We start from the raw sequence: 15,186 nt of genomic DNA, 5'->3' as shown, positions 1-15,186 counted from the left end.
GGCCTTGGCCAGGTGATCGCAGATGGATGAAGGAAAGCAAGGTTGGTGTTGGATGATGGACCCTGACGTTGAGCTGGTTGCCAGTCGGATCCGCGGACGAAATTTCCAGCAGCTCAGCAGCGCTTTGGACCCTTCGGGCTGCACGCTGACGCACCCCGCGTGGCTCAGTCCAACACGCTTCAACAAGATCAGGCTGAGTTCTTCTTGTGAAGCTCTGAACTCAACATCACATTCATCCTCGCCTCTCATCGTCTCCCCGTCCCTGATCAGGCATTTCACCTCGTGCATCGACAGTTTGGCGTTCCGATCTCGCACAGCCGTGTTGGACACACACACGACTCAATGTCCTGACAGGCTTGTTAGCTTGGACTTGGGTTCCGGTCGCAACGACCTGCATTGACTTTCACACCCTCCGAACAGCTACCTGGCTGAGAGCATCGTCAAGATGGGTGTCCAAGGACTATGGCAGCTGCTACAACCAGTCGCACGGCCTATCAAGATCGAGACGCTCGAAGGCAAGCGTCTAGCTATCGACTCGTCACTATGGCTCTACCACTTCCAGATGGCAATGCGCGACAAAGAGGGGCGCACCCTCTCAAATGCGCACATACTCGGTTTCCTCTGGCGTATCCTCAAGCTGCTGTTCCACGGTGTCCGTCCTGTCTTTGTCTTTGATGGCGGCGCTCCCGTCATGAAGCGCAAGACGCTCTCGGGGCGAAAGGCGAGAAAGCAAGGCGCAAAGGAGTCGCATGCGCGCACAGCTGAAAAGCTTCTCGCAGCGCAGATGAGGCAAGCTGCCGTCAAACACGTTGCCGACGGCCAGGGCCAGGCGTCTTCGTCAACAGCTCGAAACGGCTCTGCTTCCGAAGATGCTGCCGGTCTGGGCGAGAACACGGTCTACTTTGACGATCTCCAGGCTGGCAACCCCAGGGCGCTCGCCTCTCGCGACCTACAACCGGCAGACCCCACCAATTCAGCTGGACCGAGTAGAGAGGGCAGTGGATCACCGACCAAGTCAGGCGGACGCAAGATCGACTGGCACAAGGACCCATATGCGTTGCCTGCCATGGAGAAGGATCTCCACTCCGTCTCGGCCGCCAACGGTCGTAAGGGCAGGAAGAAGGACTATCGCTTTGCGACCGAAGACGAGCTTCGAGCGGTCATGAACACCATCGCCCCGGAAGACCTCGACACCACCTCAGATCTCTTCCTCAGCCTGCCTGCCGAGCTGCAATACGAGCTTGTAGGTGATCTGCGTGCCCAATCGCGCATGACATCCTACAAGCGTTTGCAATCTATGCTCGCAACAGCGCCCACCCCTATCGACTTCTCACGCGCCCAGATTGCCGGTCTCAAGACTCGCAATGACCTGACGCAGAAGGTCCTCACTGTCACGGACGAGATCGGCAAAGCAAACATCAAGGTGCCGATCCGCGTAGCGGGCGAGCGAAACAAGGAGTATGTATTGGTACGCAATCCCGGAGCAGAGGGAGGATTCGTCCTCGGAGTACGCGATGCCGGCACAACCCAGGAGAAGGCCATCGACGTCGACCACGAGCATGAGGAGATCAACATCACCGACGACGAGGCACAACGCACCGACTCGGATCCCGAGATGGAAATGGACGATGTCGAGATTCCCCAGTCAGCCTCGCCTTCGCGTTCGGCGAGTCGAACTGTCGATCCTGAGCTCGACGAACTGCAGAAGGAGGCGAACCCTTACACGCGCAAGGAAAAGGCACTCGAGCTACTTCAAGCGCGAGCCAAGTTCCATGCCAAGCAGAAACGCAGGGAGGCAGGTCTGCACGACGATGACGAGGATGAACTGGAACGTGCTCGTCGGCCTCGACGCAAACGTGGGGAGCGACCTCTTTTCATTCGCAACCAACGATCGTCTACTGCCGACTCAGGCAAGTCTGCACAACAGTCCGATTGGATCGATGTCGATGCTGACGCGGATGATGAAGGCGACGCGTTTCGGATGATGCAAGACGTCGAAGACGAGCTGGAGGAGGACGAGACGGAAGACCTGGCTCGAGCCATCGCCGACTCTCAAGCTGGCAGTCGCAGCACCGTAGTGCCAGAAGCAGGCGAGGCCGATGTCGAAATGGACGAGGACGACTTTGAGGACGTGCAGCCAGAAGCGCCGTCCACCTTGCGCGAGGTTCAGCCGGTCGTCGTGCCTCTTCCCAGGGTGGAGACAGACGATATTTCTGCCGAGAAGCCGGATCGCATGCAGGAGCTGGCGGCGCTCGTTGGGCGCAGGAAAGGAGGTGACGTGGCGAGAGCACCTCCTCCGCCTCGCAAGAGTCTCGCTGGAAGCCTGCGTGCTGCTCGTCGATCGACGTCGACCACCAACCTGCTCGAGAAGCCCGAGGCGTTGCCCTCACCAGAGGCAGCTCCGAAGCAGAGCGAAGAGGTAGTGGTCGCTGTCCCAATTGTGGAGACGCCTCCGCGCCCGTCGCCAGCAAATGCTCGCCGCATGGGTCCACCCCTGAGATCGGCCTCGCAGCAACGACTCGAGGTGGCAGCTCCTCGTCCCAAATCTGCAACGCCAGCAAACTCTGCAAACTCTGCAAACTCTGCAACGCCAGCAGCAGCACCGTCGGCGCAGCAAGAAGACCTGCCTCCTACGCCCGAGGAGGTCAATCGCCAGATCGCCGATGGTCTCGATGCGAAGAAGGCCGACAGCGTTGATGCTTTCGAGCTGGTCGAGGCTCCTTCCATGCGAAAGGACGTCGAAGCTGAACAGATCGCCACGGTGCCTGTCCTCGAAGAGCCAGAGGAGACCGGTGTACCGGTGTCTCTGGCAGCTCCAGAAGACGCAGCTCAAGGAGTGCAAGGTCCAGGCGTCACAGAGAACGGTGCGGACCCTGACGCCGTGGCCTTGGACAACATCCCATCAGCCGCAGCAGAGCACATCTCCGAGCCTACTCCCATCGACGTCCCACCAGCAGAGATCCAATCAGCGCCGGCGAGCAGGCAGCAAACGCCTCTGGAGTGGTCCCCCACACCCTCTCCCTCACCCGAACCAGTCGTCATCGGCGCAGACGGCTTCCCCCTCCCCACCGCCGAAGAACTCGACGCGCTCGACACGGACGACGAAGACGCCATCGCCCGCCTCAACGCCGATTCGAACGAATTCGTCGCCTTCCTCAGCGCCACCAAAGGGCGCAGTCTGCTCGACGTCCAGAAAGAAGTCGAGAGCGAAGTCAATGCTCTCCGTGCCGAGTTTGCCAACAGTCGCCGTTCGGAGGAGGACATCACCAAACAGATGGCGCAGGAGATCCAGATGATGCTTCGACTCTTTGGATTACCCTACATTACGGCGCCGATGGAGGCCGAAGCGCAATGTGCCGAGCTCGTCTCGCGCAGGCTTGTCGACGGGATCATCACGGACGATAGCGATGTGTTCCTCTTCGGTGGCACGCGCATCTACAAAAACATGTTCAACAACAACAAGATCGTCGAGTGCTTCCTGCTATCGGATATGCAGCGAGAACTCGGATTGGATCGCGAGAAGCTGGTACGGCTGGCGTACTACTTGGGAAGCGACTATACGGAGGGTCTGGCGGGAGTGGGACCGGTGGTGGCGATGGAGCTGCTGGCGTTGTTCAGCGGCGAGGATGGATTGCTCAAATTTCGCGATTGGTGGATGCGCGTCCAGACGGGCAAGGATACGGAAGAGCATACACGGGGAAAGACGATGAGGCGGATCAAGAAGAATCTACGGAACAAGGTGCACTTGGAGCCGAGTTGGCCCGAGCCCGCGGTGTTGGAGGCGTACTATGCGCCGACGGTGGATGAGAGCGATGAGCCGTTCGCATGGGGTCTGCCGGATCTGGACAGTTTGAGGACGTTCCTTGGCGAATACCTTCATTGGCCAGTGACAAAGACGGACCAGTACCTGCTCCCCATCATCGAAAGGCAGAACGCGCGCAACCGCGCACGCGGCAATCAGACGACATTGGATCGCAATGGGTTCTTCGACACTTCGGCTGGCACAGGCATCTACGCGGGCAGGAAGAAGGTTACGTACGGCAGCAATCGATTGCAGGAGGTCATCAACGGGTTCAGGGCGGCGAACAAGCGTGGGGGTGCCACCAGTGCGAGGAAGGGCAACGACGAGAGCAGTAGTAGCGATGACGATGAGGTGCAGGTGGTCGGCGCGAGGATGCAGACGCCCATGGTGTCCGAGGAGATGCTGGGCAAGGAGATGGCCAAGAGACGACCGATTGTTCGACGCGACGATGCGGGACCTGGAGTCGAAGCCTCTGAGGAGGATGGAGCAGCGAGACGAGCCGAGCTGGATGCGGCGATCGAGGCTCTCGAAGGTGCGCCTCCTGGCGAAACGGACAGCGCTGCAGCCACGACGGCGTCGAAACGCAAGAAGAAGCCTGCCAAGCCGAGGAAGGCTCGCGGTGGCGCCAAAGCGACCAACAACGAGGAAGCTCTTCTGTCATCCTCAGCCTCGTCCAGCTCGGAGGACGAGCCTCTCGCCGTGCCTCCTCCAGCGGCCAAGACCGCGCGAACCACTCGAGGTGGGCGAGGACGCGGGCGTGGCGCAGCGCGTGGCACCACGACCACCACTCGAGGCCGTGGCCGCGGTACTCACACTGGCAAAGGCAGTGGAGCTCGCGCCAACCTGCACGCAGCCCGCAACATGTCGTTGGACGACATCGACTCGTTGCCACCGAGCAGGAGTCCGAGCGTGGACCCGGCGACGCTGCGTGCGAGGAGCGTGCGCCGATCCAGCAGTGTGAGTTCGCGTTCGTCGATTGCGTAGGAATGGAAGTTTTTCTCAACGGAGCTGTTGTTCTGGCGTGTGCTGAGATCCTTGAGTGCGTGATGAAGTCGCAGGTTGATGATACGAAGCCCTTACAGCCCACTCGCGTCCTTTTTTCCAAAGCTGAAGCTGTTCGCGTGTTCAGTGACGAACTTCCCTCCATCGCGTCCACTCGCTTCGGCCTTCTCGAGCAGATCCTGCTGCGTGACGGGTCGAAGGTTGGTCTTGAGGTTCATCTGCCCATGCTGCCAGTCGAGCGTTGTGCCGCTACCACCGAGTTTGACTGCTGACGAATTGCCCGAGGTCGCGCTGGAGGGCTTGGTCGTACCCGGTGGAGGCGGTGCCACGAACGAGACGAGCTTAATGATCCCCCCAATGATGGCGAAGAGCACCGCGAGCAGGATGAGGTCCGTGATCATTGTGAGACGAGGCGCAGAGCAATGCGTGAGATGGTGGGGTAAAGATGAAAATGCCCGTGCACCAGATGACTTTCACGTCATGGAGGAAAATCAAAAATGAACTGCGAGATAAGCCGCCGGCACACGTGGATTCAGCAAACGCACAGTCCGTGATTTCACTCTGCAGAACACGACACAAAGAATCAGGATTGCTGTCGAGGCAGGATAAGTTAGCACAAGACGCACTTGACGAGATAGAATCGGGCAGCTGCAGGTGATTGAGCTCGAGTGACCGGCGCAACGAGTAACCATGGGCAGAGAAAGCTGCATCGCAACCCCGGTCCCAGTCACGATCATGGAGGACAGGTGGAGAAGTTGAGGTGGTCCCAGTATTCGTCTTCGCTGTCGTACTCCGTTCCGCAGCCCTCGCAACTCCCATACTCGCACTCCTCTTCGAGATGATACTGCCAAGTGCAATGACCATTGCACTTCGTGCAAGCTGGCGCACGACCCAAGAGCTTGATCGGCTTGTATCCTTGCATGGTGTAAACGAAGCCCGGCACGTCTTTGGGTTCATAGTAGACGTTTGACGATGGAGGGGTTGAGGAAGAGCTCACCGGCTTCTGCTTGTACGAGACAAGAGCAACAATCGAAGTGCCTTCCAACGTGATCGTTTCACCCCTTATCTGATGATCCTGATCGAGGCGCCAGATGATGTGGGCCTCCAACGTTTGGGATTCGAGTCGTTTGATGTACGACTCCAAAGTAATATCCGAGAATGCTGCTGGCTGCCGGCGTATATATCGATTCGAGTCTCGCTTGATCAAGAAGTTTTCCACGCCGAGCAGTGTCATCGGCGCATCGAGGGGTTGTACGCTGCTGCAAAGCTTGAGAGGACGATCCTCCCAGACCAGACCCAGGCTTTCCGCCTGTGCAAAGTCAACAGGATGCTCAAAGGCGATCTGCACGTATGTAAAAGACTTGCGAGTTTTCGAGAGGATGAAGCTGATGGAGAATTTGCCTTCGCTGATGCCTGCCTCGGTCAGCTGGCGCGTCAGATGTTCCGTGCAACTGGCTTGATCCGGAAGCCGGAGCGCTACAGCGAAATTCCAGCGCCTCGTGCCCTGCGTAAACGTACCAGGAGCTGGGATGATGTCCAGTGGAGATGAGGGAACCGAAGCTGTATCGATACCATCCTTACAGAAGATGACCGTGTACCTTATCGCAGGTTCAGGTTGATGCTTGTGAACGGATTCGTCTTGGAAACGGGCGATCTCGTCAAGAAGTTTGGCCTCTTCTCTGGCCAAATCAGCGTCGAGGATCCTATGCCATGCTAAATCGATAGCTTCGCAGATGTCCTCAAACGCATAGAGACGGTCTCTTCTCCGATCCTCGCTTGACAAGTCGAAATCTCCTTGCTCTTCCTTCTTTCGCCAATCCTGTTCCAGCTCTTGCTTGTGGTGGATAGCTCGTCTGGCTGCCGCTTCAAGCCTTTGAGCTTGATAGGCCGCCGTCTGAGCTTCAGCTTCCGCTCGCGTCAATGGCCCTGCCTGCTGATCCCGCATACGTCTGGCGCAAGATCCAATGAGAGCCTCATCGTCAGATGAAGCCTTACGCTCTTTATCAAGGAACACTCTTGTGACCAACTCGAAGGGTAGAGCTTTGTGGCCGTGATCGCAGCAATATTCTTCCTCCATGTGCTGCTCATATTCGTCAAATTCGTCTTCGTCCTCCTCATCATCGTCGTCATCTTCGTTGCCTTCAAGTAGGATCACATCCCTTGTCGATTCTCTGCTGGAGTTTTGATGGCTGCTGTTGTCTCGTTCGTCGCTGTCTGGCAGAGTGACTGAATCCCCGGACCTGTGAATTCCTCGGCCCAGATCTTGCTGAACCTGCTTGATCCGACTGGGCTTGTCCTTGACGGCTTCTGTGCATTGCCAGTATGTCTTGTCGCGCTTGGCTTTCCGCAAGGCCTGGAAGCTAACGATGCGCATGGGGCAAGCAGGGAAGCGCAGCGCTGTTCTTTGCATGGCATCAATAACGCCTGGTTTGGTCAAGGCCATGGCCATCGAGTAGAACGAAGTGCCATCTTCTGTTGAATAGCGACAAATGTCGATGTCGTCGCGGCTCTGCTCTTCGTTGACCTCGAGGAATATCTCTTGATGCTGCTTGACGCGCGGTATCTGATCTATGCAAATTGCCAAGCGGTGGTCGTCGGCCAGCTGCGATTCCTTCATGTTCAACGGATTGTGCTGCATCGAGCGTCGTTGGGTGTGCGAGATCAGAGGGATGACAAAAGGAGGAAGTCGAGAGGGAATCAACGCGATTGCGGGCAAAATGGCGAATGGTGGAGGGGTAGTGGACGACGAAAGGAACAAAACGCGAAAGCTGAAAACAGACAAGACGTGCTGCAAGAATGTGTTCTCAGAGAAGCTCAAGCCGAAGCTTAGACAAAGCAGCAGACAAGCACGGGCCGAATGAGACTCTCGGCGTCTCGAGGGCCGTGCCTGGCCGTCTCAAGTCGAGGGGATGTGACTGTAGAGAGTGAGGTGCGAAATGAAAATTGGCTGAGTCGAGGAGGCCCGAGCTCGAGCTCAAGCTCAGCCCCGGCCATGCAATCAAATCTATCCCACTTTGATGCGTTGCGCAGACAGGATCAGTGTACGCTCTTTCGAGCGAGAGAACCATACTTCTCGCCCTGAGCACAGACGGCTGCCTGAATCGCGACTTGTTGGCAACATTGCCTTCAAGGATACCATGGCAATCAAAGGAATAGCGAAAGATCAACACGAGGGCAACATTGATTACTTGTCCGACTATACATAGCGACCCCGTCGAGGTAGAGCGATTTTGTCATGATTGAGGCACGTGGGTCGCAGCCAGAGTTTGCCTTTGCGATGCCAACGTTTCTTTCGATTGAGATCACGCAAGTCGCGATAAGACTGGATGTCCTTATGTGGACGGTCCGACAAAATGATTGGCAACGTATCTCGATAGTCCTTGAAACGTCTCGGGACGTCCCTTGGTCCGTACAAGCGGACGAAGGGCTTCTTTGCCCGCTTGTAAGAGGTGAGAGCGATCATAGAACTGCCTTCGGTCGTTACCAAGGTGTCGCGCAGCTTATGCACCTGATTCAGGCGCCAGACAGCTTCCAAGCGCAGTGTCCGCCGAACTTTCATGTAAAGCTCGTCCACCATGACGTAGGGGTCCTCCCCAAAGATGAAGTTATCGATACTCAACAAGGTCAGATGCCGCCTAGCTCGAGGTTTTGCGCGATGAAATGGCCTCAGAGGCTGATTGCGCCAGACAAAGTAGATCCCTTTTGCTAGCTTGTAGTCCTCGGGTCTCCTGAACTTGATTTGCAGGAATCGGCTGAACTTCTTGCGCCCAAACGAGTATCTGATATCGTAGTCGCAGCCGCGTATTCCGTTGGCCTCGATAGTGTCGCAGATGTATCTTGCGCAGTCGTATCGATCGTGAGCGCTGAGTGCAGTTGGGAAGCGCCACTGTCTGACACCCCGTTCTGGTATCACCACCCTAGAAAGGTCTTCCGGCAGCGGTGGAATGGGGAGCTTTGCACAACGTCGCGCGCCAAGGATGATCTCGTATTTGACAGTTGGCTCTGGCTGAAGATCGTGGTCGTTCTCGTTCTCGAACTGCACGACTTCTCTGGTTACCTGGACCATCTCCCTAGCCTCTTCGGCGGCCAAGATCTTTTCCTGAGCATATCGGGCGTAGGATGCAGCCCTTTCTCGCGCCTGCTCGAGCTGGTCGTCTTGAGGTAGCTCTGTTCCGTCTGCAAAGCTTTGCGACTGCTCCAGTTGCCGCAATTGTCTGTCCGCCTCACGTTTGCGCTCGATGATGCGTAGAGCCTCTCGCTCTAGTCGATCGGCATCGTTTATCGCCATCCTGATTGCGTTCTGACCTCGCAGGCCTACGTTGGTACCCTCTCGCGCTGCATTAGGGCGACCCTCGGTGCCAGTCTTGCCAGCTTGCTCTACAGCTGCCAGGAAAGTTGTGGAGAGCAGTTCGAACGGGACACTTGATGGTTTGAGCTGAGGAAGCTCCGGCGTGACCCGTCTGTAAGACGACGAGAAGCTTCTCTCGGCTTCAGTTGTCGGTAAGGGCTCGGGATAGATTTCATAGCGATAATGCGTGTCGTATCGCTCAGACTCCAGACAGACTTGAAAGCGCACAAGTCGGATCGAGCAGCCAGGAATGTCCCGAGCGAAATCTTGGGCTCTCTTGATGGTGCCTGCCATCGTCAAAGCGATAGAAATCGAGAAGTAAAGAGCCCCATCTTGCTTGTAGCTGGTGATCAAGATGTCATCGTCTGGCTGATCTTCGAAGGGCACCAAGCAGATCTCGCCCAAAGACACGTTGGTTGGGATGCGATCGACACAAATCGCTTGGCGATCGTCGTGAGCGAGTTTGTTTTGCATCGCCAGATTCGATGAGCACGGTACCTAGAGACCGGACGATGAGGAGGAGGAAGAAGGCAACCAGCGAGTGTAACTGAAGAGAGAAAGAGGGATTTGGCGGGAGACGTGCGCGCTTTGATTCAGAAGTAGCAGGAACGGGCAAACCAGTTGGCGAAATGTGACTCAACAAGACCGTCCCTAACAATGCGCAGCAGACGGGTTCATTGCGGTTTCATGAGGCCCTACGCCCACCATTTCATCTCCAATCGCTCGAGGGTCGGATAATGACACGTCGTAGCAAGCTTTCACGTATCCTTCCGTCGAATGCGTCGTGGGAATGCTTCTCAATCGTTGAACGTGCACGAATGGTTACAAATGCTCTCTCGACCTGTCCTCTGCCGTTCCCCTTGCAAGTTCGTCATTCACTTCTGCTACTCTAGGCTGACTCCTCCAATCGCCTCCGGATTTGCCACTCCTCCAATCCCTCTTTGCCTCTGCCTTCTCCGTCTGCTCGCTGCCGCTTCCATCTTCTCCAGCATCGACCGACTCCCCCTGCTCCAATGCCAACCTCTCCTTCCAGCCCATTTTCTTCTTGACGCCTTTCGCCGTGTCCCTCCCTTCCTCTCTTCTCCTCCGCAACTCGACCGCCAGCTGGTGATTCAGCTCCTTGCGTATCGGCCTGCTCGCGTACCTGAGGTGCATGAAGTTGCAGAATCCGCCTCTGTTGCACTCGTTGGTCTCGTTCTGTCGACAGCATGCCTCCTGAAAGTCCGTCACGGGGCTCAACTCGGCAAATAGCGGTTTGGCATCGTACCACCTATCGTTCAACGCATCCACGGCCCGTTGCGCATCCGCTTCGTATCTGTACCGCGCATACACGTTGCCGATGAGATGATCTCCAACGTTGTCGCAAACATGCATCTCCACCAGCTCGCCGTACTTGGCAAGCTCGACAAACATGTCCTCGTAGAATGCGTCGAATTGAGCCTGCAGCTCGGAGTCGGTGATGGTGCAGTCTTGCTCGTGATGTCGCGGATTGCGATAGACGTTGGACAGAAGTAGTGTGCAAGAGAAGGGCGGACGGATATGTTTCCGCGAGCAGCGATCGCCATGACGACATGCACCGATCTTGTAGTAGAACGAACAGTTGACTTTGTCCTGCTCGGTGCCGTAGATGGAGGCCAGGTAGGAGGCCATGTTGGACGGCGATGCGGGTATGTGATTACCTTGGGTTGGCGAGGATCGCAAACGGCGCCGTAGGGTGTGTGCCACTGCGATGATGATTGATGGGTCGTCACGGGTGCTGGAGCTGCGCTTGGTCGTGTTGAAGGTGGCGCTGATGATGTTGGTTGAGCAAGACTGCTGCTGCTGCTGCTGCGTGAGGAATGCAGGAAGAAGGTGTTCGTGTCGAAAAGCGCAACGAGCCTTGGAGAAAGGGTCCAAACTGCTGAGCCCCTTCGCAGTCTGTCGGCCGGTAAGAATGTTTTGAGAACTCCACCAACTTTTTTTAGGCGTTTTCCGTGTGCCGAGCAGCCTTGGAAATTTTTCGAGAGCCAGACGCTGAAGGGTCCTGCTTCTCGCCGGTCGGGCTTCCTTCCTGCACCCACGCTACCCACCACCCCCGTTGGCTAGGACAATATGTCGGAGGCATCATCATCCAAAGTCAAAGCAGACTCGCTGCTGCCACCAGCCAAATCTGGCTCGACAACGACCGCATCGACCCCCAACGGCTCAACCAACTCCGCCTCCTCCCTCGCCACAAAGCACGGCATCGAGCTGCCCACACAAGAAGACGCAGAACGACTCGGCTTCAACGTCTTCTCGCACATTCTCGATCCGCGTCTTCTGCGTGCGCTCGCCGATCTTGGCTTCGGCATTCCAACACCAATCCAGCAAAAGGCCATCCCACTCGCACTCGCTGGCAAGGACGTGCTCGCGAGAGCTCGCACCGGCTCGGGCAAGACACTAGCTTACGGACTGCCGCTGTTGCAGAAGGTGCTCGATGCGAAGAATGCAGTCGCCAAGTCGGATACGAAGCATCAGTTGACGAGGGCGCTAGTGTTGGTGCCGACCAGGGAGCTGGCCGAGCAGGTGTTCAGACATCTCTCGGCGATCATCGAGTACGTGAGGGACGACGTGCGACTGGTCAATGTGGCGAGAGAGGCATCTGAGAAGGTGCAGCGCTTGTTGCTCAGCGAGAAGCCTGACGTCGTGATCGCCACACCATCAAAAGCACTCAATTACCTGCAGAACGGCTCGTTGGACCTCAAGAGCGGCATGGAGTCGCTAGCGATTGATGAGGCGGATCTCATCCTCTCCTACGGTCACGATTCGGACGTCAAATCGCTCCTTAGCGGCAACTTCCTACCATCGCACTTCCAGTCCTTCCTCATGTCGGCAACTATGACCTCGGACGTGTCCAAGTTGAAGGGCTTGCTCCTCCGCAACCCAGTCATCCTCAAGCTAAACGAAGACGACGAGGCAGCATCCGGCTCGAACCTCGTCCAGTTCTACACCAAGACGACCGAAGAGGACAAGTTTCTGTTGGTGTACGTCATCCTCAAGCTCAAGCTGATCAGGGGCAAAGCGATATTGTTCGTCAACGAGCTCGAGCGCGGGTATCGACTGAAGCTGTTCCTGGAGAAGTTTGGCTTGCGGGCATGCGTGCTCAACGCCGAGCTGCCGATCAATTCGAGGTACAGCATCGTCGAGGAGTTCAACAAGGGGAGGTTCGATTACATTGTTGCTACAGACGAGCCGACGGGTCTGAGCGCGCAGCCAGAGGAGGATGGGCCGGAGGACGCGGAGGTAGCTGCCGAAGACGACGAGGCAGGGGAGGAGGCCGGTGAAGAGGGCACTGGAAAGAAACGCAAATCCACCTCGGAAGCGCCTGCGTCGAGCAAGAAGTCCAAGAACAAGCGCAAAAAGGGCAAGAACGCGTCCAACGAATACGGCGTCTCTCGCGGTGTTGACTTTGTCAACGTCTCGTGCGTCATCAACTTTGACCTGCCCACCAGCGTCGATTCGTACATTCACCGAGTCGGTCGAACTGCACGAGGAGGTGCCTCAGGTACAGCGCTCTCATTCGTCGTCCCCTCCGCCGAAGTTGGTCGATCAAAGTACCTCACCTGCCCGACTACGCGGTACGACGAGTCGGTGTTCAAGCAGCTCACGCGCACCTCGTCCTCCTCGCTCATCGGTGGTCCGCTGCAAGAGTGGAACTACGACTCGACCTCCGTCTCTGGGTTCAGGTATCGTGTCACGGACACGCTCAAGTCGATCACCAAAGCCCTTATCCGCGAGGCGCGCATCAAGGAGTTGAAGAACGAGATCCTCACTTCGACAAAGCTGCAGTCGCACTTCGAGGATCATCCGGACGACCTGGCTTTTTTGCAGCACGACAAGGCGTTGCTCGGCACGCGCGCGCAGCAGAGCCATCTCAAGCATGTGCCCCAGTATTTGGTGCCGAAGATCATTAACCCAGGAGCGAAGCTCACCAGGGGAGACACGTACAAGGGCTACGTGCCGAAGAACAAGGTGGACGGTGGGAAGGGCAAGAACGGCAAGGGCAAGGGGAAAGGGAGGAGCTCGACTGGCAAAGGTGCAACGGCGGCAAGGGGGAAGAAGAAGGTCGACCCTCTGCGCAAATTTGCCAAGAAGTAGAAGGTCGTATCTGCACCAGACACGGACGATGGAATTCAGATCACTTTACTCGTTCAATGCATCATCGTTCTCTGCGATAGCAACAAGCTCGTGTCTGGGTGACATCGCCATTCGACAATGAGAGATGTGTGGAATCGATGGAGCGAAGCAGTGCGATGTCGAAACTAAGCCTTGAGTTCCTTTTCGTCGGCCGATGCGCTGTCTGGGGTAGCGACATGTTGGGCGTACTGGACCTTGACGGCCTCGACGTCTGCGGGCAACTTTGTCGATCCCGCCCTGGTCTTCCAGGCGGGCACGCCGGACTGGAAGATCTCGTCGACCTCCTCGAGCGTCTTACCCGCGGTTTCGGGGAAAGCCAAGAAGACGTGGACCGTCATGGCCATCGCAAAGCAGCCGAAGATGATGTAGCTCTTCCACTGGATGTTGTGGAAAGCAGGGGGGACGAAGTAGCCAAGGGCAAAGTTGAAGGCCCAGTTGCTTGCGGTGGAGACCGAGTTGGATTTGCCACGGAGACGGTTTCCGAAGAGCTCCGGGACATAGATCCAGGAGACAGGGCCCCAGGTCGGCGCGAACGAGGCGACAAACAGGTACGAGCACGCAATGACGGCCTTGGAGGCAGGTCCTTCGACTTTCCATCGAACAACAGCGTTGCCCGAATCCGGATAGTAGTGGCCGTGAGAAGCCATCAGTCCAGCAACGGCAAACAGCCAGATGGCCATCAACGTTGAGCCGACCAGCAGCGTAGGTCGTCGTCCCCATCGATCCACGTACAGCAAAGCTGGAACCGTCATCGCCACGTTGATCACGTACTGGATGCCGTTGCTGATAAGCGCAATGTTGCCGCTGATGCCCGCCATTTGGAACACATAGCTCAAATAGTACATCATGACGTTCATCTGGAGTAGATCAAAACGCAAAGATGGTGATTTTGAGTGCGATGTCGAAGGAGGGAGAAGGAACAGATGATGGTGAGCATGGCATTCGATGTGTGACGACGAGGAACCAAAAACAAGCGATGGAAAAAAAAAAGGCGGGGATCCGTGAACTTACTCCTGTGAGCTGGCTCCAAATTTGCGTGAACATGGCGATGTGGGTGCGCCAAGCGTTGCCGTTCCTGAAGAGGTCCGTGTACCCTGAGCCCTCGCCGGAGCTCTCGTCGATGTTTTGGACGATCTCACGGAACTCTGCCATGACGAGGGGCGACTCTTGATCGCCAGCGGCGTGGACTTGAGCCAAGATCTCGAGCGCCTCCTCCTTGCGACCCTGAGCGATGAGCCAGCGTGGAGACTCAGGCATCATGGGTACGAGAGCCATGAGGATAATGGCGGGGATCATCTGGATGCCCCATGGCGCACGGAAGGTGGCAGTGCCTCGACCGTCTTGCTCGCCACCGATGCGATTGCCGATGAAGGAGCAGCCGTAGCAAATGAAGAAGAAGATGCAGATACCCCATGTGATGGCCCACTGCTGGCAACCGACGAGACGACCACGAATGCGAGAAGGCGAGAGCTCCGAGAGATAGACCGGAACTTGAGCAGAGCAGAGACCGACACACATGCCGTTGAAGATACGACCGACAATGAGCATGGCAATGTTCTGCACGGCGCAAGTGAGGATGGAACCGATCACCCAGAAGATGCAACCGAGAAAGATGGCGTAACGACGGCCGTAACGGTCGGCAATGATACCAGAAAAGAGCGAGGCGATGAAAGAGCCACCGGCCATAGAGGCAGTGATACCACCTTGCACATCAGCGCTGGGACCAGGGTTGCAGAGCGCGCCAGGACGGTCAGCACACTCGACAGTGTTGGCAGCGTCACCAAAGTAGACCAGATAGTTGGGCGAAGAGATAATGGCCGACATGGACGAGATGTCAAAGCCAAACAGCAGACCGCCGGTACAGGCGAGTGCCGTGAGC

The 15,186-nt window shown here is 56.9% G+C and overlaps 6 protein-coding genes across 6 annotated transcripts; 2 read left to right on the top strand and 4 right to left on the bottom strand.

Annotated features, from left to right (window-relative positions):
* Positions 1-445: 445 nt before the first annotated feature.
* On the top strand, positions 446-4,786 carry PSEUBRA_006228 (XPG N-terminal; the record flags this gene model as incomplete). Its single annotated transcript, XM_016439564.1, has 1 exon — positions 446-4,786. The coding sequence occupies one exon, from the start codon at positions 446-448 to the stop codon at positions 4,784-4,786; it is 4,341 nt and encodes a 1,446-aa protein (XP_016289479.1).
* A 92-nt stretch (positions 4,787-4,878) lies between these two features.
* Positions 4,879-5,205, bottom strand: PSEUBRA_006227 (uncharacterized protein; the record flags this gene model as incomplete). The annotated part of the gene is made up of 1 exon (XM_016439547.1): positions 4,879-5,205. One exon carries the CDS (start codon positions 5,203-5,205, stop codon positions 4,879-4,881), a length of 327 nt encoding a protein of 108 aa, XP_016289478.1.
* Positions 5,206-5,537: 332 nt separating this feature from the next.
* Positions 5,538-7,442, bottom strand: PSEUBRA_006226 (uncharacterized protein; the record flags this gene model as incomplete). Its single annotated transcript, XM_059465779.1, has 1 exon — positions 5,538-7,442. The coding sequence occupies one exon, from the start codon at positions 7,440-7,442 to the stop codon at positions 5,538-5,540; it is 1,905 nt and encodes a 634-aa protein (XP_059321751.1).
* Positions 7,443-9,974: 2,532 nt separating this feature from the next.
* PSEUBRA_006225 (Zinc finger, CCCH-type) lies at positions 9,975-10,802 on the bottom strand (the record flags this gene model as incomplete). The annotated part of the gene is made up of 1 exon (XM_016439550.1): positions 9,975-10,802. The coding sequence occupies one exon, from the start codon at positions 10,800-10,802 to the stop codon at positions 9,975-9,977; it is 828 nt and encodes a 275-aa protein (XP_016289477.1).
* A 441-nt stretch (positions 10,803-11,243) lies between these two features.
* Positions 11,244-13,268, top strand: PSEUBRA_006224 (DNA/RNA helicase, DEAD/DEAH box type, N-terminal; the record flags this gene model as incomplete). The annotated part of the gene is made up of 1 exon (XM_016439562.1): positions 11,244-13,268. The coding sequence occupies one exon, from the start codon at positions 11,244-11,246 to the stop codon at positions 13,266-13,268; it is 2,025 nt and encodes a 674-aa protein (XP_016289476.1).
* Positions 13,269-13,432: 164 nt separating this feature from the next.
* PSEUBRA_006223 (General substrate transporter) lies at positions 13,433-15,131 on the bottom strand (the record flags this gene model as incomplete). Its single annotated transcript, XM_016439551.2, has 2 exons — positions 13,433-14,164; positions 14,319-15,131. The coding sequence occupies 2 exons, from the start codon at positions 15,129-15,131 to the stop codon at positions 13,433-13,435; spliced, it is 1,545 nt and encodes a 514-aa protein (XP_016289475.2).
* Between the last annotated feature and the right edge of the window lie 55 nt (positions 15,132-15,186).

The sequence above is a fragment of the Kalmanozyma brasiliensis genome (genome assembly GCF_000497045.1).
Source record: "Kalmanozyma brasiliensis GHG001 unplaced genomic scaffold PSEUBRA_SCAF9, whole genome shotgun sequence".
In the NCBI taxonomy this organism is placed as follows: Eukaryota; Fungi; Basidiomycota; class Ustilaginomycetes; order Ustilaginales; genus Kalmanozyma; species Kalmanozyma brasiliensis.
This window is presented reverse-complemented; position numbering and strand designations above follow the sequence as displayed.